This window comes from Mus caroli, chromosome 3, assembly GCF_900094665.2.
Source record: "Mus caroli chromosome 3, CAROLI_EIJ_v1.1, whole genome shotgun sequence".
Lineage (NCBI taxonomy): Eukaryota > Metazoa > Chordata > Mammalia > Rodentia > Muridae > Mus > Mus caroli.
This window is the reverse complement of record NC_034572.1, coordinates 119647938-119663190: the sequence shown is the minus strand read 5'-3', so window position 1 is coordinate 119663190 and position 15253 is coordinate 119647938. Positions and strand designations below refer to the sequence as shown.

The following is a 15253-nucleotide window of genomic DNA, read 5'->3' as shown; positions in this document are numbered from 1 at the left end:
AGTACAGGGGAAAGCCAGGGCCAAGAAGTGGGGGGGGGAGTTGGGGGGGAGGGTACGGGGNACTTTTGGGATAGCATTGGAACTGTAAATGAAGAAAATACCTAATTTAAAAAAAAGGAAAAAGAAAACTCAATTAAAATGGGGGTACAGATCAAAACAGAGTATTCTCCAAAGAGGAAACACAGTCAACGGGAAATGCAAATCAAAACTACTTTGAGATTTCATCTTACACCATTTTAGAATGGCCAAGGTCAACAAATAAGAGACAGCTCATGCTGGAGAGGCTATGGGGTAAGGAGACCATTAATCTATTGCTGGTGAGAGTACAAACTCTTAAACCACTATGGAAATCAGTGTTGCAGTTCCTTAGGAAATGGGGAATAGATCTACCCCAAAATTCAGCTACATCATTCTTGGGTGTATACCTAAAGGACTCTCTATCCTACAACAGAGATACTTACTTAACTGTGCACATTGCTGCTCTATTCACAGTAGCCAGAAATTGGAAACAGACTAGATGATAGTCAATGGATGAATTGACAAAGAAAATGTGCTAAATTTACTCAGCTCTCGTTGAATTGAAATTTGCTGATAAATGAATGGAATTAAGAAAAATTATCCTAAGTAAATTAGCTTAAATCCAAAAGAGACAAATGTGGTATATTCACTTATATGTGGATGTTAGCTGTTAAGTTTAAGATAATCAAGCCACAATCCATCTAATCACAGAGGTTAGGAATACAGTAACTCTGGGGGAAGAGTTGTAAGTGACTGGAAGGAAACCAGAATAGATAGTCATAGTTGGGTGGGGGTGAGGGTAGGAGTGGGAAGACCAAGTGAAGAGGAGGAGGTGAGAGGGAGGTAAGGGAAGGAATACAGAGAGGGACATCTAAAACTAAGGGCAATTTGAGGTGTCATATGGAAACCTAAGACTGGTAGTCTCCTAAAATATATACATATTTGAAAGAGTTCTAAGTGGAATCACTAAATAATAGTGAAACAGAGACCTGACTGGACATTTCTCATCACCAAATGAAGGCCCCACTCCTGGGAATGGGTTACACCCAATTGAGCTGCTGGCCAAAAGAGCCCCTATGAGAACCCTAAAACTACCCAGGTTACTGCTGAGACTAATCCCCCCCCCCCTTTTTTCTTTCCACAAACTGCTGGTAAGGCCTTGTTGCTGAAGATAACAATCACACAGCTCACTGAACACAGAGAAGCCAAGCTTGTTCCTACCTAGAGCCTTCACACCTGTGGATTAGTGTTCATGGTACTGGACCATGATTTGCCTGCTTCCAAAGGAGAAACATTAACACCAACCCAGACACAAACTTTTCTGTCTACAATAGTGAACTGCTTACAACATGCATTAGCACGATGGCGGCACAAAGCTTGTGAAATGAAGCAACCAATTTTTGATTGGATTTGAGGCCCACTGAATGAGGTAGAACCCATCCCTAATGCTGCACAGATGGCAAGAGCCTGAACACTGACAGCTCGGGGATCTAGGGGAAGATCTGCTAAAGAAGCATAGCAATAAAATGACTCCTAACGATATTCTTCTACATCCATAGGTCACCGTCTTGTTAGCCACCATCCGTGACGTCTCCTCTTGCAGTAGTTATCAACTGATATGGAGACCCAGAGTTAGACAATGTGCAGAGAGGGAGAGACCTTGGAACACTCAGTCCTCAATAGCATGTCTCCATCAATTCTTCCCCTCTCAGGGTTCAAGGAGCTCTGGGACAGAGGAGGTAAAAAGATTATAAGAGTCAGATGGAATGGAGGACCTAAGCAACCAAGGCCTTCTAAATACCACAGGGCCGGCACACATATAAACTCCCAGGGAGGGTGGCAGCATGCATACATCCTTCACTGGTCTGGGTCTGAGGGGGTGACATTCACTGAGATGAGAAGTGGACACAAACTCCCATCCCTAACACAGAAGCTCTCTTCAGTTGATAAATGAAATATTAGTTTTTCTCCAGTGGAGTCTTTCTGGATACATAAACCACATTTAAGGGCAGGCCCCATGCCTAGCTGTACATGACCAACACAAAATGAACTCACTAGTACTTCTAGAGTTCCTTTGTCTCATAAAGATTTGTCAGTTTTTTTGGTTCCTTTTTTTTTCCCTTTCAGGTCCTGTGTGTGTGTGTTTGTGTACTGTGTGTATATAGTGGTTTCTAGTTTTGCATTTCTATGTGTGAAAGTTTGCATCTCTGCATGTACATGTATTATGTGAATTTTTTCCTTTAGCTCTTTTCCTTGTCTTTGTTTTAATTTTGTATATTATTATTATTTTTCTCATTAGTTTCCTGATGAGAAGAAAGGATATGGATTTGGGTGGGCAGGAAGTTGAGGATCTGAGAGGAGCTGGGGGAGGGAGAACAGTAATCAGAATATATTTTATTAAAAATCTGTTTTCAATTAAAACACATTCTGGGTCATTTTTACCCGATCACACTGCCTACCAGAGGGAAATAAATAATTGTTTATCCAACTATTCCTTCTTTCATTCGTCACATGTTTTCCTAGCACCTATGAGTACAGAGCTCCCGGCTGGGGGCTGTGAAATTTATGGAGTTGTAAATCAGAGCCTTGTTCCTCAAGGGGCCAGCAAGAGAGGTAAAAGGCTTCCTAAGAGCTATGAAGGAGTGGAAAATCATGCCTAATACGACAGTTATAGAACAAGTTGTGAAAGGTCACTGTTAAGATAAATTATTTCTGGCTAAGGAATCATGGGAAGCTGTAGGAGGAATGTGGTGTTTTTGCTGAATCTTAACGAGTGGTTGGCATTTGGGCAAACAGTGAAAAGGTGTAAACCCTAGAAGTGGAGCAGATGGGGACCTAGACATACAGGTCCTAGAAACTCTGAGCCATCCACCCCAGCCTCTGAAGTTTGCAAGGCTGAAGAAGCTGCTTGGAGACTGGAGACTGGAGTAAGCTGTGCTTCTAGTTTATGCTGGAGGCAGAAAGTACTGAAGAGAGCTATGAGGGAGACTTACAGTTCACGCTGAAATTCAAGCTCTCCAGTTTAGAAGCTCGGCGATCATAGCCAGTTTATATAACTCCCCTGAAATTTTAATAGTCTATCCATAAAATGAGAACATTTGTTAAATATTTTATTAATATTTTCAAATATTGGGTGTGAAGATTAAAAGGCAGGGTGCTTGAAAAGAAAAGAAAAAAGCACATGAAAGCCCTCAGAGAAAATTAATTTCTTTTCTCATTTCTGGTACATTGGGGAACCAAGGGTACTGTTTGCCAAAGGGGCTCTTGTGATGAAGCTTATGTTTTAGTAAAGCAAATGCATTGGATGAATTGGAAGAGAAAGGGGTAAAGGCTAGAGGATGAGAGGCAGGAAGGTTTCCTTCTTCTCTTAATTACAATAGAGCACATAGAGAACTCGATGCCTCAAAGAAACACCACAGCTGGGAATGTTTAATATCTAGACTATTAAAAGAACATTTCATCAAACTAATTTTATCATAGTAAAATACCCACAGGGTGAGATGAAATCAAAATTATCTGTAGAATTTTGCTAGTTTTTTATTTTTTTATTTTTATTTTTTTTTAGTTGTTAGCCCTCTGTAGCTGAATACCTTTCCACCTTCTGGAATAGCACTTTATGAAGCTTAATGGTATTACCTGGACAGATGTTTATTGAAGGAGATGAAGAGGTCTGCAACCCTATAGGAGGAACAACAATATGAACTAACCAGTACCTCCAGAGCTGGTGTCTTTAGCTGCATAAGTAGCAGAGGATGGCCTACTCGGCCATCACTGGGAGGAGAGGCCTCTTGGCTTTGCAAACTTTATATGCCCCAGTACAGCGGAATGCCAGGGCCAAGAAGCAGGAGTGGGTGGGTAGGGGAGCAGGGCGGGGGGGAGGTATAGAAAATTTCAGGATAGCATTTGAAATGTATATAAAGAAAATATCTAATAAAAATATTATAAAATTAAAAAAATGGATTTGCCTAATTTTAAATGATTCTTTTGAGGTTCATTTAAAATTAGGCACTTCGATCATTAAGGTGGGTCTCTAGCCTAACTAACCAGCAGTTCTACTATGAGGTAATCCAAAAGTCAAGTATGAATAAGCAGCTATCTGCTGGATGGCTTTGGCTTTGGGCTTTTCTTTATTGATTGTCTATGAGGTTCAAAAGCCACTCTCTACTTGTTATAATCACTTTCCAATGATGAAATAAGGCTTGAAGAAGATTCTCATTTCTTATTGATTGATAGTCATAAACATTTATATTTTCACACATGCCTAAGCATTAGATAAATATCTGTGAAAGCAAGGAGTGAATATATTGAGCATTCTCAGGAGTATAGAATACTACTTACAACTAGGGTTTTAATCAAGTAGGGTTAATAAGCATTTTAATAAGAGTGGAATCAAACATGATCTTGATGTTGACTATATAAGTTGATAGGAAATGTGTGTGTGTGTGTGTGTGTGGAGAGAGAGAGAGAGAGAGAGAGAGAGAGAGAGAGAGAGAGAGAGAGAGAGAGAGAAAATCTTTTGTGAACTGTGTAAAAGCATTCGCCTGTCAATAAAATGCTGATTGGCCAATGAGCTGAGGCAGGATTAGAAGGTGGGACTACCAGCAGGGAGGGAGATTTCTGGGACAGAGTCAGGCAGAGATTCACCTCAGACTCTGAGGAAGAATCAGACACATGAAACTGAGAAGAAGGCAACCAGCCATGTACACGCTCAGAAGAGAATAAACTGGATTATTGAGATATGTATGAACTAGTCAGGATCAGATCCAAAGCTATCGGCCTAAGCGTTATTCATATACAAGAAGTAGCAGCGTTGTTATTTCTGGGAACAAAGTGGATGGTAGAAAAACACAAGGTTGCAGATGGCAGCAACTCTGTGTGTGTGTGTGTGTGTGTGTACATGAGGCCATACAATGAACTAATTAAATCTGTTTCCCTAAGCTTTCTCCTGTCATTTTATGATGAGAATGACTACAGAATTCAGTTGCCTTTCCAGGGTTTCTGATGCTGGTGCAGTTGATAAATCTCCCGAAGACACACCCTAGCTCTGGAGCCCTTGGCAAGCCTGCAGAGAAGCTCTTTGGATCCCCATCCACTGGGATGAATTGAAAGCCCTAGAGCTCTTGGCTATGCACACAGCTGTGCAGTGTGACTTCAGTGATACATGACAGACACTTGGAAGGCTCAACTTTATCCATCTGCACAGGGAGACTGTCATTAAAGCCAAACTCTTGGAGTTTCCTAAGAAAGCTACTGAGGGGAGAAAAATCTCATCATAATTTTGGTGCTTTGTGTAAATCTCTACCATAATTCAAGTCTTCCTAACATATCTGCCTTGGCTCTGATTCTAACCTCTATGTTTCTTCATGTTCTCCATTTTAATTCAATTTCCATCCTTACTCACCAGTCCTTTCTAAAAAGCCTTCGATTATTGACAGTTTGCTCTGTAGAAATCCCTCTTGACATTAGCACGGCCCTGGGCCTTCCCAGTTTTCACTCTAATCATTATGGTCTGTCCCTGCTTTACTCTCAGCTCTGGGCTGGTTCTTTACTCCCCTCCACTTCCCAGACTGAGGCTGGAGAGGTAGGCATCTTCTTAGTTCCTCTAATGAGGAACACTTCTATCTGTCAAAACTCAGTCCCTTTAGAAAGCAGCAGGACAGACCAGACTCACAGTCTTTTAGCTAATTCCAGCCTCCACCCCGTGTCCCTTAGACAGCGACCACCCCTGTCCCTGCACTAGATTACCTTCCTCTTCATTATGGTTGTTCTCATAATTCTCAATGACCTCACGTCCACAAGAACAAAGTGTCCAGCACTCCATCTTAACTGCTTTACTCCAAAGATCTCACCCTAGGTCTCACTTCCACCCTACTTCTCTATCATCTGTAAACACCGGAGTACTTGGAATTTTGCTGCAGTATGAGATTTTCAGTGACCATACGGTCTAGGCATGGGTAGTATTTCCACTAATTCCCATCCTTTCTCTTAGTCTACTCACCGGTGCCCATCCAGAAACTCAGTTCATATTCTGTCCAAATATAAACTCCCTGCACTTCTTTTTCTTTCCACATTCAAGTCCATGATCAGTCACCGTGTTCATTTTGGAAACTCCTAAATCTGCTTAATTCCAGTTCTGCAACCCAGGTGCTTCTCCACACAGCATCTGAATATAGCTGGGTAGACACAAGTATCCTGACCCCATCATATCTGAGCCCACAAAGCTCAGGTGAGTTTCAGGAATGCCAGCTTTCTATCTGCACGTCCCTGCTCAATTCACTTTCCCACTCCCTTAGAAAGCATTTTACATCCAACTCTTTCAAACACCTAGAGTTTAATTCTCAGTGGCTGGTCTCACTTTTTATGTTATTTGGTAAGTAGAAAGATTCCAAAGTGAATCCCTTCATACTCCCAAATCAAATCCTCCAATCTATTTGTGCTTCATAATTGTCTTCATTACTATTGTAGTGAACGAAGTGGTAAAGAACAGTCTAGGATATCTTGAGAAATGATGAGGAGGATTTACATTCTAGACATAAATATTTGTCATACAACTATGCTTAAGAGGTGGCCCCATTGGAATAAAGGATCGTTATTAGAACAGAAGAGTCAAGAAGTGGACCCCATGGAGCAGAGTTGATGAAGATGATTCTGCAATGCTACAGAGAAAGTGGTCTTAGAGCACACATTCTCTCTCTGTCTCTCTCTGTGTTTTCAGGCATGTGTGCGACACAGCATGCATGCCCATGTCATGACATGCTGGTGGAGACCAGGGAACCATTCTTGGGAGCCCTTTGGGACTCAGTTCTCTCCTGCCACCTTGTGGGTTCTGGCGATTGAGTTCAGATTGTCAGGCCAAATGGACAGATACAGGAAAATGAAAACTTTGGGACTCTGATTTAATGCTTCATCAAAAATGAATTCCAGTTGATCTAACATAAAAACAGAGCAATAAAACATTTAGGAGGAAAAGCCCATTATGGTGATATGGTATAGGCAAGACTATCTTAAATAAGCACAGGGATTCAAAGAACATAATTTGAATTGCAATAAAGTTAAAACCAAGTCATTAAAAACACACATTAGTGTAAGAGTTGAAAAGAAGTGAAGGATTTGTGCAATACAAACATCTGACAGAGGAAGAGATCATATAATTATCACACTCCATCAAAAAACAAATAGTCACCTAAATAGAAAGTAGGATGACTTTACATCAATACTAAGCAAAATACATTTGACATTATCAGGTAGTATGAAAATGCAAAATTTAATCAGGACAGGCATAGCATACCAATGTACAGTGACTATACCAAATGTTGGCATAGGGGGAGTTTTCCCACACAGTTGCAGCCCAAGTCCAGAAGTGTTGCTTTGGGAACTGTTGGACAGTATCTACAAAAGGTGAACACATGTATGCCTGCATCTCAGCAGTTCTATTTGATGAACATACTATAAGAGGAATGTAAAGAGATGCTCATCAAAGCATGAACAAGTATGCTTATGGCAGCATTTGAAGAATGGTATCAAACTGGAAACCACCAACATCCTCCACGGTATAATGGATAAACAAACTGCAGCACATATTTAACACAGAAGAACAGGCAGGATCCCACAATGAGATTCAACAAATTGCATCAATAGGCAACAATATGGAAAAAAAACCGTAATAGTAATTATGGTTTAATAACTTACTGTGAGATAAATTAAATTCAGATTGCCAATCTTTCCTTAAGTCTTCAAAACCACATGCCTAACACTTGCAAAGCCTATAATTCTTTAGGAAGCTATGGCTGTTCTTCTTAAAGAATAAGTGCTGTTGTTTCTCTGTGCCACCACTTGGCACACTTCCTTAAGAATAGTAAAGTTGCCTTGACATTGATTGAACACAGACAGCCACTTTCTCAATTAATGTTTATGTCATCAGATGAACCATGAACTTCCATTGACCACACTGCATCATTACCTCTCTTGGACTCTTAGCAAATCTATATAAAACAGGAACAACAGTAGCTGCTCTATTACCGAACTGTTATGAGAATCCAACAGCGATAGCTCTATAGGTACTTGCATTTAATACAGATGCTTTTAATTAGCCATAAAGAGGGATATCATCAGAAAACCCTGACATGTTCATAAAAATTACTTCTGATTTCAGGCCACCCCCACCCCATAGCTGCTGAAGCTGAATGGTGGGTAGGTCAGCAAATTTATATTTTGATTGGCATTTGAAGTGATTCATTCTGCACACTTGAGTTTGAGGACTACCACCTACCAACCAGATTTTCTCAATTGTTCTTTACAGTTTTCATGGAGCACTCTGCATGCAGTGAATACTTCCGGACAGGATGACTGCTATTCAGTGTTACCAGAGTGGTATGTTGCAAATTATAAAAGGAATTTGTTATAAATCTGTGTAGCATAAAAAGCAAGTTTCAGGTTTTGACTGCAGAAAAATATGAAAGGGGCTGTTGTTGTGTTAGTAGTATCAAAAGTCAATTCAGCTCCAGCCATTAGACTCTTCTCAAGCCAGGCATTTGACTCCTCTCATGTTCCCTTACAAAATAACCTACCCCACTGGGACTTATATTGCTTCCTTTCCCCAGCCCCCTTTAGAGAATGCAGTAGGCACAGACTTTTTCTCACAGACAGGATAAGTACCATATTCTCTGGGCCTGAAGTATTCATGTTAAGCTGATAACTAGACAGTCATGACCACTTTCATTCTTACATCTGTATTCATTTATAAGAAAGTCCCAGGGAAAATGTCAAGTAAGACATCTCCCATTGCTTAACTCAAGTAGAAGTTTGTCTGAAATCACAGTAGCTACTTGAACTATTATGAAACAATTATGTGACTTATTTCACTGAACCAAAATTTTAGGAGCAAGCAACATCTTCCCATTGGATGTTTGATTGCACCCACAACACTGAGTCAGTCTCTTGTTAAAAAGGAAAAACAAAAACAAAACCGAAAAAAACAAAAACAGAAACAAAACAAAAAACCAGGAGTTATTTCTGCCTCCATTTGTTCCATCTAATTAAGTAAACTTAATGGTAAAAAGATAAAGGTAGAATAGATATTCTATCTGTTTAAGGTATTTTCAAATGTCCTCTTTCAGTACAAAGATTATTTTACATACTTTATTATGGAAAGGAAGTTCATGAACTCAGTTTAATTTTTTTTTCAACTACTGTTTCAACTCTGTGAAAACCTGAATTCCCTAAATCCACTGAAGTATCTTTAAGTATCTTTAAGACAAGCTCACTTCATTAGTTAAGGATAAGGATGGTTGGGAATAGAGGTGAAGAACTTAATACTAGGCCACTAGATGGGCTTGTTTTCCAGACAATTGTAATTGTTGCTGTATAAATCTCAAACGCTCTTGACTTTGTGATGCAATGATTAACCCTGAAGAAGAATCTGGACACGAAGACCTGTCCTTCTTCCTTTGCCCCCTCTTTTTCCTCCTCTTCTTTTTCTTCTCTCCTTTACATTTTTCATCTTGGCTTGGTTTTTGGACTTTTGAGATGGGCCCTTACTTTGTCGCTCTGGCTGACCAGGGACTCACTATGTAGACTAGGCTGACATCTGACTCACAGAGCTCCTCCTGCCTCTGCTTCCTGAGTGCTGGGGTTAAAGGTGTGCACCATCATACTCTGCTCTCTACCTCTTCTTGCTAATGCTGGAAGAAATTATTTTTCTGGTAGTGAAGGTAAATTTTGAAAGTTTGCTAAGCAGTGGAAATTATGCTGTAAGCAAAAGTCGTTGCAAGACAGAGGTTTCTACAAAACACCGTAGTCATAATTTTTCCAGACTGGTTACTGGCGACCCTTACAAGGTCCAATTCCAAGAACAACTGCACTTGAAGCAAGGGTTCTCTGTCCTGAAGCCAAAATCACAAGGCACATAGATTAAAGCCATCAACTGTTCAGGAGTAGCTTGACCCCTTGACCCCTTTGCTTTGCTTTCCAAATGGAATTTGCACCATGAAAGCAAGTTACAATCATGTATATTCTGACAAAGTAAAAATAGAAAAATGCATGAACACCTTAAGAAGATGAGCCATTTAGCAAACTACTGACAACATTTCTTCGTCCCCTGAGCTGCATTAGTAACTCAGAACCCTTCCCCACGAAGGAGGAGGAGCAGCAGCAACAACAGCAAATCCCACGGAACCCAGGGCATTTTGAGAACTGCCTTGGCAGACAGATAACTGACACCATGAGAGGAAAGCACCCAACAAAGATGCAGGCAGAATTCTATCCCACACCCGTCATATTCTGTGTCACCTTTTCTGCTTTTGTGGCCTCTGTTCTCTCTGTGATGACCTGGGGTTTCAAACATTCAATTCCTAAATTTTGTGACAAAATAAGAGTTGTAAGTGGCATTTTTTTCCTCTGTGGATTCTGTTCTGATACCTGAAATGAAATGTGAATGTGCTTGACAATCAAAACAGATTGGGAAGTAGCAACCACGGAGGTCTCTGGTTGATGGATGAGTGTAAAAATACTGACACAATTCAAAAGCTCACAGCTGGCTGTCAGGGAAAGGAAAGGGAGGAGATTAGGGCTGGGGTATGACACTAATGCTGAGGGTCTGTTCATTCATTCATTCATTCATCCATTCATTCTCTTGTTCATTCATTGGATTGTTTCCCACATACTTTTAGATCCTCTCTTAAATTAGAAACCAGTTTTAAATAAAGGCTTAAGAGTTTTCCAAGTAATACATAAAAGTGGTAACACTTACTTTCCGGTAATAAACTGGCTCCTGGATGGTGTGCAAATAGGCTGGACATAGTAGTTCTCTAGCTTAACTCCTTCTGCAGCGAGTTTATCAAGGGTGGGCGTCTTTATCTCAGATCCGTGGTAACCCACATCTCTAAATCCCTGATCATCAGCTAAGATAAAAATGAGATGGGGCTGGGAGGTGCCTGCTGTGCCTGCTTCAGGTCTCTCATCAACTTGAGCTCTTAGGGCTCCCTCCTCTTCTAAGTCCTGGCCCCAGCACAGGTAGCCATAGGTGAGCAGGCTGAGGACCCAGAAGCCTGCCAGGGCACCCATCGCTAAGATCTTTCCAGACCAGATCCAGGCCTGTGGAGACAGCGGAGGCAGAGGCTCCGCACTGTCCCTGGGGGCCATTCACTCTGGTCCCAGCGGAGACTCCACAAGCAGAACCCTGTCCCCTTTGCTGCTGCTGGTCCACTCATACATGCGAAGGGGTAGAGACAGCTGAAGGAAGGCTGTGAGGGAATCCTGCTCTATTCCCCAGATGCCACCAATTCCCACAACTTCAATCCTCTGGAGGTAACTGTTTAACTCACGAACGCTGGAAAAAACTAGAAGGGAGCAGATGTCCTCTTCATTGACTTGCAGTTCCTTACTTTTCAATTTTTCTTTTACCTCCTAACATCACCCGGCAGCTTGCAGAAAAGATAAAAAAAAAAAAGTTATTATCTTCACCCAAAAGTTCTCACGAAGAGATAATAAAAATAATAAAGGACAAGAAAGGGACTGAGAGCCACACAGGACAGGGACGTCTGGCAGTCATATCATCCTCCACATCTTTGGGGAGCAGGACTGTGTCCATGCGCAGGCAGGCACCAGGCGTGGTGGGACTGACATCGGTCCAGCGTTCCAGGCACCCGGGAAGCCTTGCCAAGTTGCCCCGAGGAACCCCTTGCTTATGGATGAATGACAGGCTGAGCCGAGGGGACCTTCTTCCTGCTGGCCGCTTCTCCTACCTTTTCAAGGCTAGTTCCCCATTTTCCGCTGAGCGTTTGTCAATCTTCTTGACCCCTCTCCGGGCCCCTGAAGTGAGAAAGGATCCTGCCCCAGCCAGCCTCCTCTTCAGCAATTCCTTCTCTACCCCGCAGCGCTTGGGGACATTCACAGAGTCCTGGGCGGCGATCGCAGAGCGCACGTGTCCCCTGTGGGTGCTGCAGCTGCTCCAGCGTGCCCTTGGGTGGCTGACTTAGTTCTAGCCATCTGTGCTTTCCTCCTCTGCTCGCCAGGCAGTCGCAGCCGGAGATCCATGCTTGCTGGTTGAGGGCGGGCCCAGGCCGGGGAGGCGCTGGCTCTCCGCCCTCCTTTCTGCGAGGAAAAGGATGGACCCGGGAAGGGCGGCTTTGCTGCGGGGCAGCTCCCTGGGGTCCCCAGTGAGACTCCTCGGTGCAGGTGAAAGACCATCTTTCTGTGGGTCTGCCCATAGACGATCCCCCTTGTCCATCCCGAAACTTTGGAAGCTACTGGAGCGAGTGAGAAGAGAGCAGGAGAATCAACAGATGGCACAGAACACTCTGTGGCTGGTTTTCCTTCATTGCTCAACTACTGCATCCCCCTTTCCACCCGCCACCCATTCCCATCCCTCCCTGCCTTTGCCGTTTCTTTTCTTTTCTCTTTATTTTTACTGACAGCCACAAGTGCAACTTTTAAACTAGTTCTTTTTCTATCAACAGTTGACTTTTCCGGTCTCATCACTCTCTTCCTTAGTGAAGATGTTAAGAATGTAGGCTTTCTGCCTCTCTCCAAACTTGGTTTTGCCCGCCAAGAATGTAGAAAGAGAGGAAGGTTACACCCCGAAGAAGGAAGCCCATCTGTCTGCATAGTGTTGAGTCAGCGATTCGTGTGCTAACCTGGAACTTACTACATACCTGATGGTGACTCTGAGCATCTGATGCTCCTGCCTCCCTTCCCCAGACCATAAGATTTCTCGAAGCCAGGTTCATATAGTGTTGGATGAACACACACACACACACACACACACACACACACACACACACACACAACCTCGGCACACTGTCATATAATGTTGAGTCAACTCCTGCCATCTGCCAGCTGAGCTGTGCCTCCAGCTCCAGCCTTTGAATTTGTTTTGCAGTGAACATAATATCACGGTGTATTCTCTTCTCATTCCTCCCCCCTCTCTCTCCCTTTCTCTCTTTCCACTTATATCTCCTTTCTTTTGTTTCTCTCCTCTCCCTACAATAAAAGATTGCTTTCACTGAGAAACATACTTTATTTTTTACTATAGTTAGAACCTTTTAAAACACTGTCCAGAGGGAGGATCTTTATAGGAGAGGCATCAGTGCCAAAAGTGGTATATATATAAATGTTTTCAACACTTTCTTACTGAACACCTAGTATAGACTGGCATACAACATCCAAGATTCAATTAATGGCTAAGTCATAATTCCAAGTTTCATTTAGCTGTTACTTTTAATTCCCTCCCGCTATTACAGTTCCTGTCAACTTTGCAGGCAAACTTGGTGAAATGGAAACTTAAACTGGGAGACAGAATGCAGTTTCATGCAGCTAATTTTGCCAACATGAGCAGGCAGTGGCATATTCTGGCTGCTTCCAGGAGAGATGTTGAGATTTAGAAGACATGCTTAGAACTGAGAGTAACAACAACTCTCTAAGTTTAAATTTCCAAACATTTAAAAAGAGTCAGTTCTACTGGGAGATTAAAAGTACCGAGAGGTAGGGATTCCGACTTCACTGGTCTAGAGGGGTGGGTGCTGGAGTGGAAAAGATGTACACACTCCAACAGACCCAGCTATTTTCAGTTGGAGAGCTAATGAGTAACATGGCAGGAGGGTCGTCTGTGTTTCCATGTGACAATAACAAGCATTTCCAATTTAGATTTTTGGCAAGCATTTTCTTTAAGCCAACATTTACGTAATATCTCCTGTGAGCTAACCATGGTACCCTAGACATGGACACACTTATGCACCCTCAAGTCTCTCTTATACTTTATTATTCTAGACTAGCCCTGAGGAACATTGTTCCACTTGACAACAGTGGATGAGATGGGCCAGTAATAGCAGTGGGAAGCAAGGAGTGAACTAAATTAGGATGCCTGGACTCTGGTAGACCCTCTACTATGGGGATGAAGAAAGATCTCACTCAACCAAGACCTTCAGGCCCCAAGTGCTACTGTGAGAAGACATTCTGGAGAAGACAAAAACAAGGAAATTATAAAGCAAACACAACTGATGCAAGATGTGTGTGGTTAGGAGGTGAGGTCCTTCAGAGGAGTGAGCTTTAAATGGAAAAGGATATTATTTTATTTGTTATCTTTCTTTTTTCTGCAGAAGTTTTGGATGTATAACTTTGACTTCAAAGCTCCTTCTCTTCAAAAGATTCGCTTACAAATGGGGTTTCAAATCATTCCCAGCCAACAAGCACAGACTGGTCACAACTGGCAGCCAGGAGTCTATTGTCTGTGTACTTGGGTTATAAATACGGACTCAGCATTTCCTACCATAGAGTTGGAATTCATGCTCTCTTGTTTCAGACAATAGTCCCACCTCCCTCATGAAATGTCAAGTTGACATGTCTGTGCAGCTTAGTAGTTTTCTCACATTAGAACCAACATTCTTGATTCCAGCAATCAGTTGTTTCCATGGAATCTTGTCTTAGGTTTATTTTGGTTTGGGTATACTTAATTATAAATAAACCCCATTTAGTTATAGAATGGCCATATGTCTTGGCTACTGTTCTATTGGTGTGAAGAGACACCACGAGTAAGGAAACTAAAAGAACAAAGCGTTTCACTGGAAGCTTGTTTACAGCTTCAGAGTGTTAGTCAATTATTATCATGCCGGCCAGCAGGCAGGCATGGTACTGGAGAGTAGCTGAGAGCTAACATCTGATCCTCCACAAAGTGTAGGCAGAGATGATAGAGATAGAGACAGAGACAGAGGCAGTGGCAGAGACAGAGACAGAGACAGAGACAGAGACAGAGACAGAGACAGAGACAGAGATAGAGATAGAGATAGAGATAGAGATAGAGAGATAGATAGAGCATTAGGTAGGTGCATAGAAACTGAGATTAATAAGCTCCCATGATATCATATACTTAGGGAATTTGAAGAGCCGGCCAATGACTTTTTGGACTTTAGGAGTGAATCGCTTTATGAACAGGACATGTCACTGTAGCATGGTCTCTTCTGGGCTTGATTTATAGTAATAAAAACAACAAAGAACATTTCATCCCATGAGTCTGACTAATTATAACATCCTTTCAAGATGACTGACAATTGTGAAACCTTTTGATTAGAACAAGTAGCGATGAAGAATATAGGAAGAAAACTTGGAGATTTCTTTTTCAGGGTATGTTTGGAGGAGTAGAGGGTGGACTCCCACAGTTGCCGAAAAGTTTGAAATTTTCACAGTAGTGCATCCCTTGATTAAAACATTAGGCTTTGGTTATGAGGACCGATATTCACTGAAA

General features: G+C 42.0%; 1 protein-coding gene across 1 annotated transcript in view; it reads right to left on the bottom strand.

Annotated features, from left to right (window-relative positions):
- Positions 1 to 12110, bottom strand: part of Arsj (arylsulfatase family member J) — a 75594-nt gene extending 63484 nt beyond the window's left edge. Inside the window, exon 1 of the mRNA XM_021158790.1 lies at positions 10766 to 12110. Coding sequence (XP_021014449.1) covers positions 10766 to 11157 — 392 coding nt within the window. The 5' untranslated portion in view covers positions 11158 to 12110. The remainder of the gene's footprint in view (positions 1 to 10765) is intronic.
- Positions 12111 to 15253: the final 3143 nt, after the last annotated feature.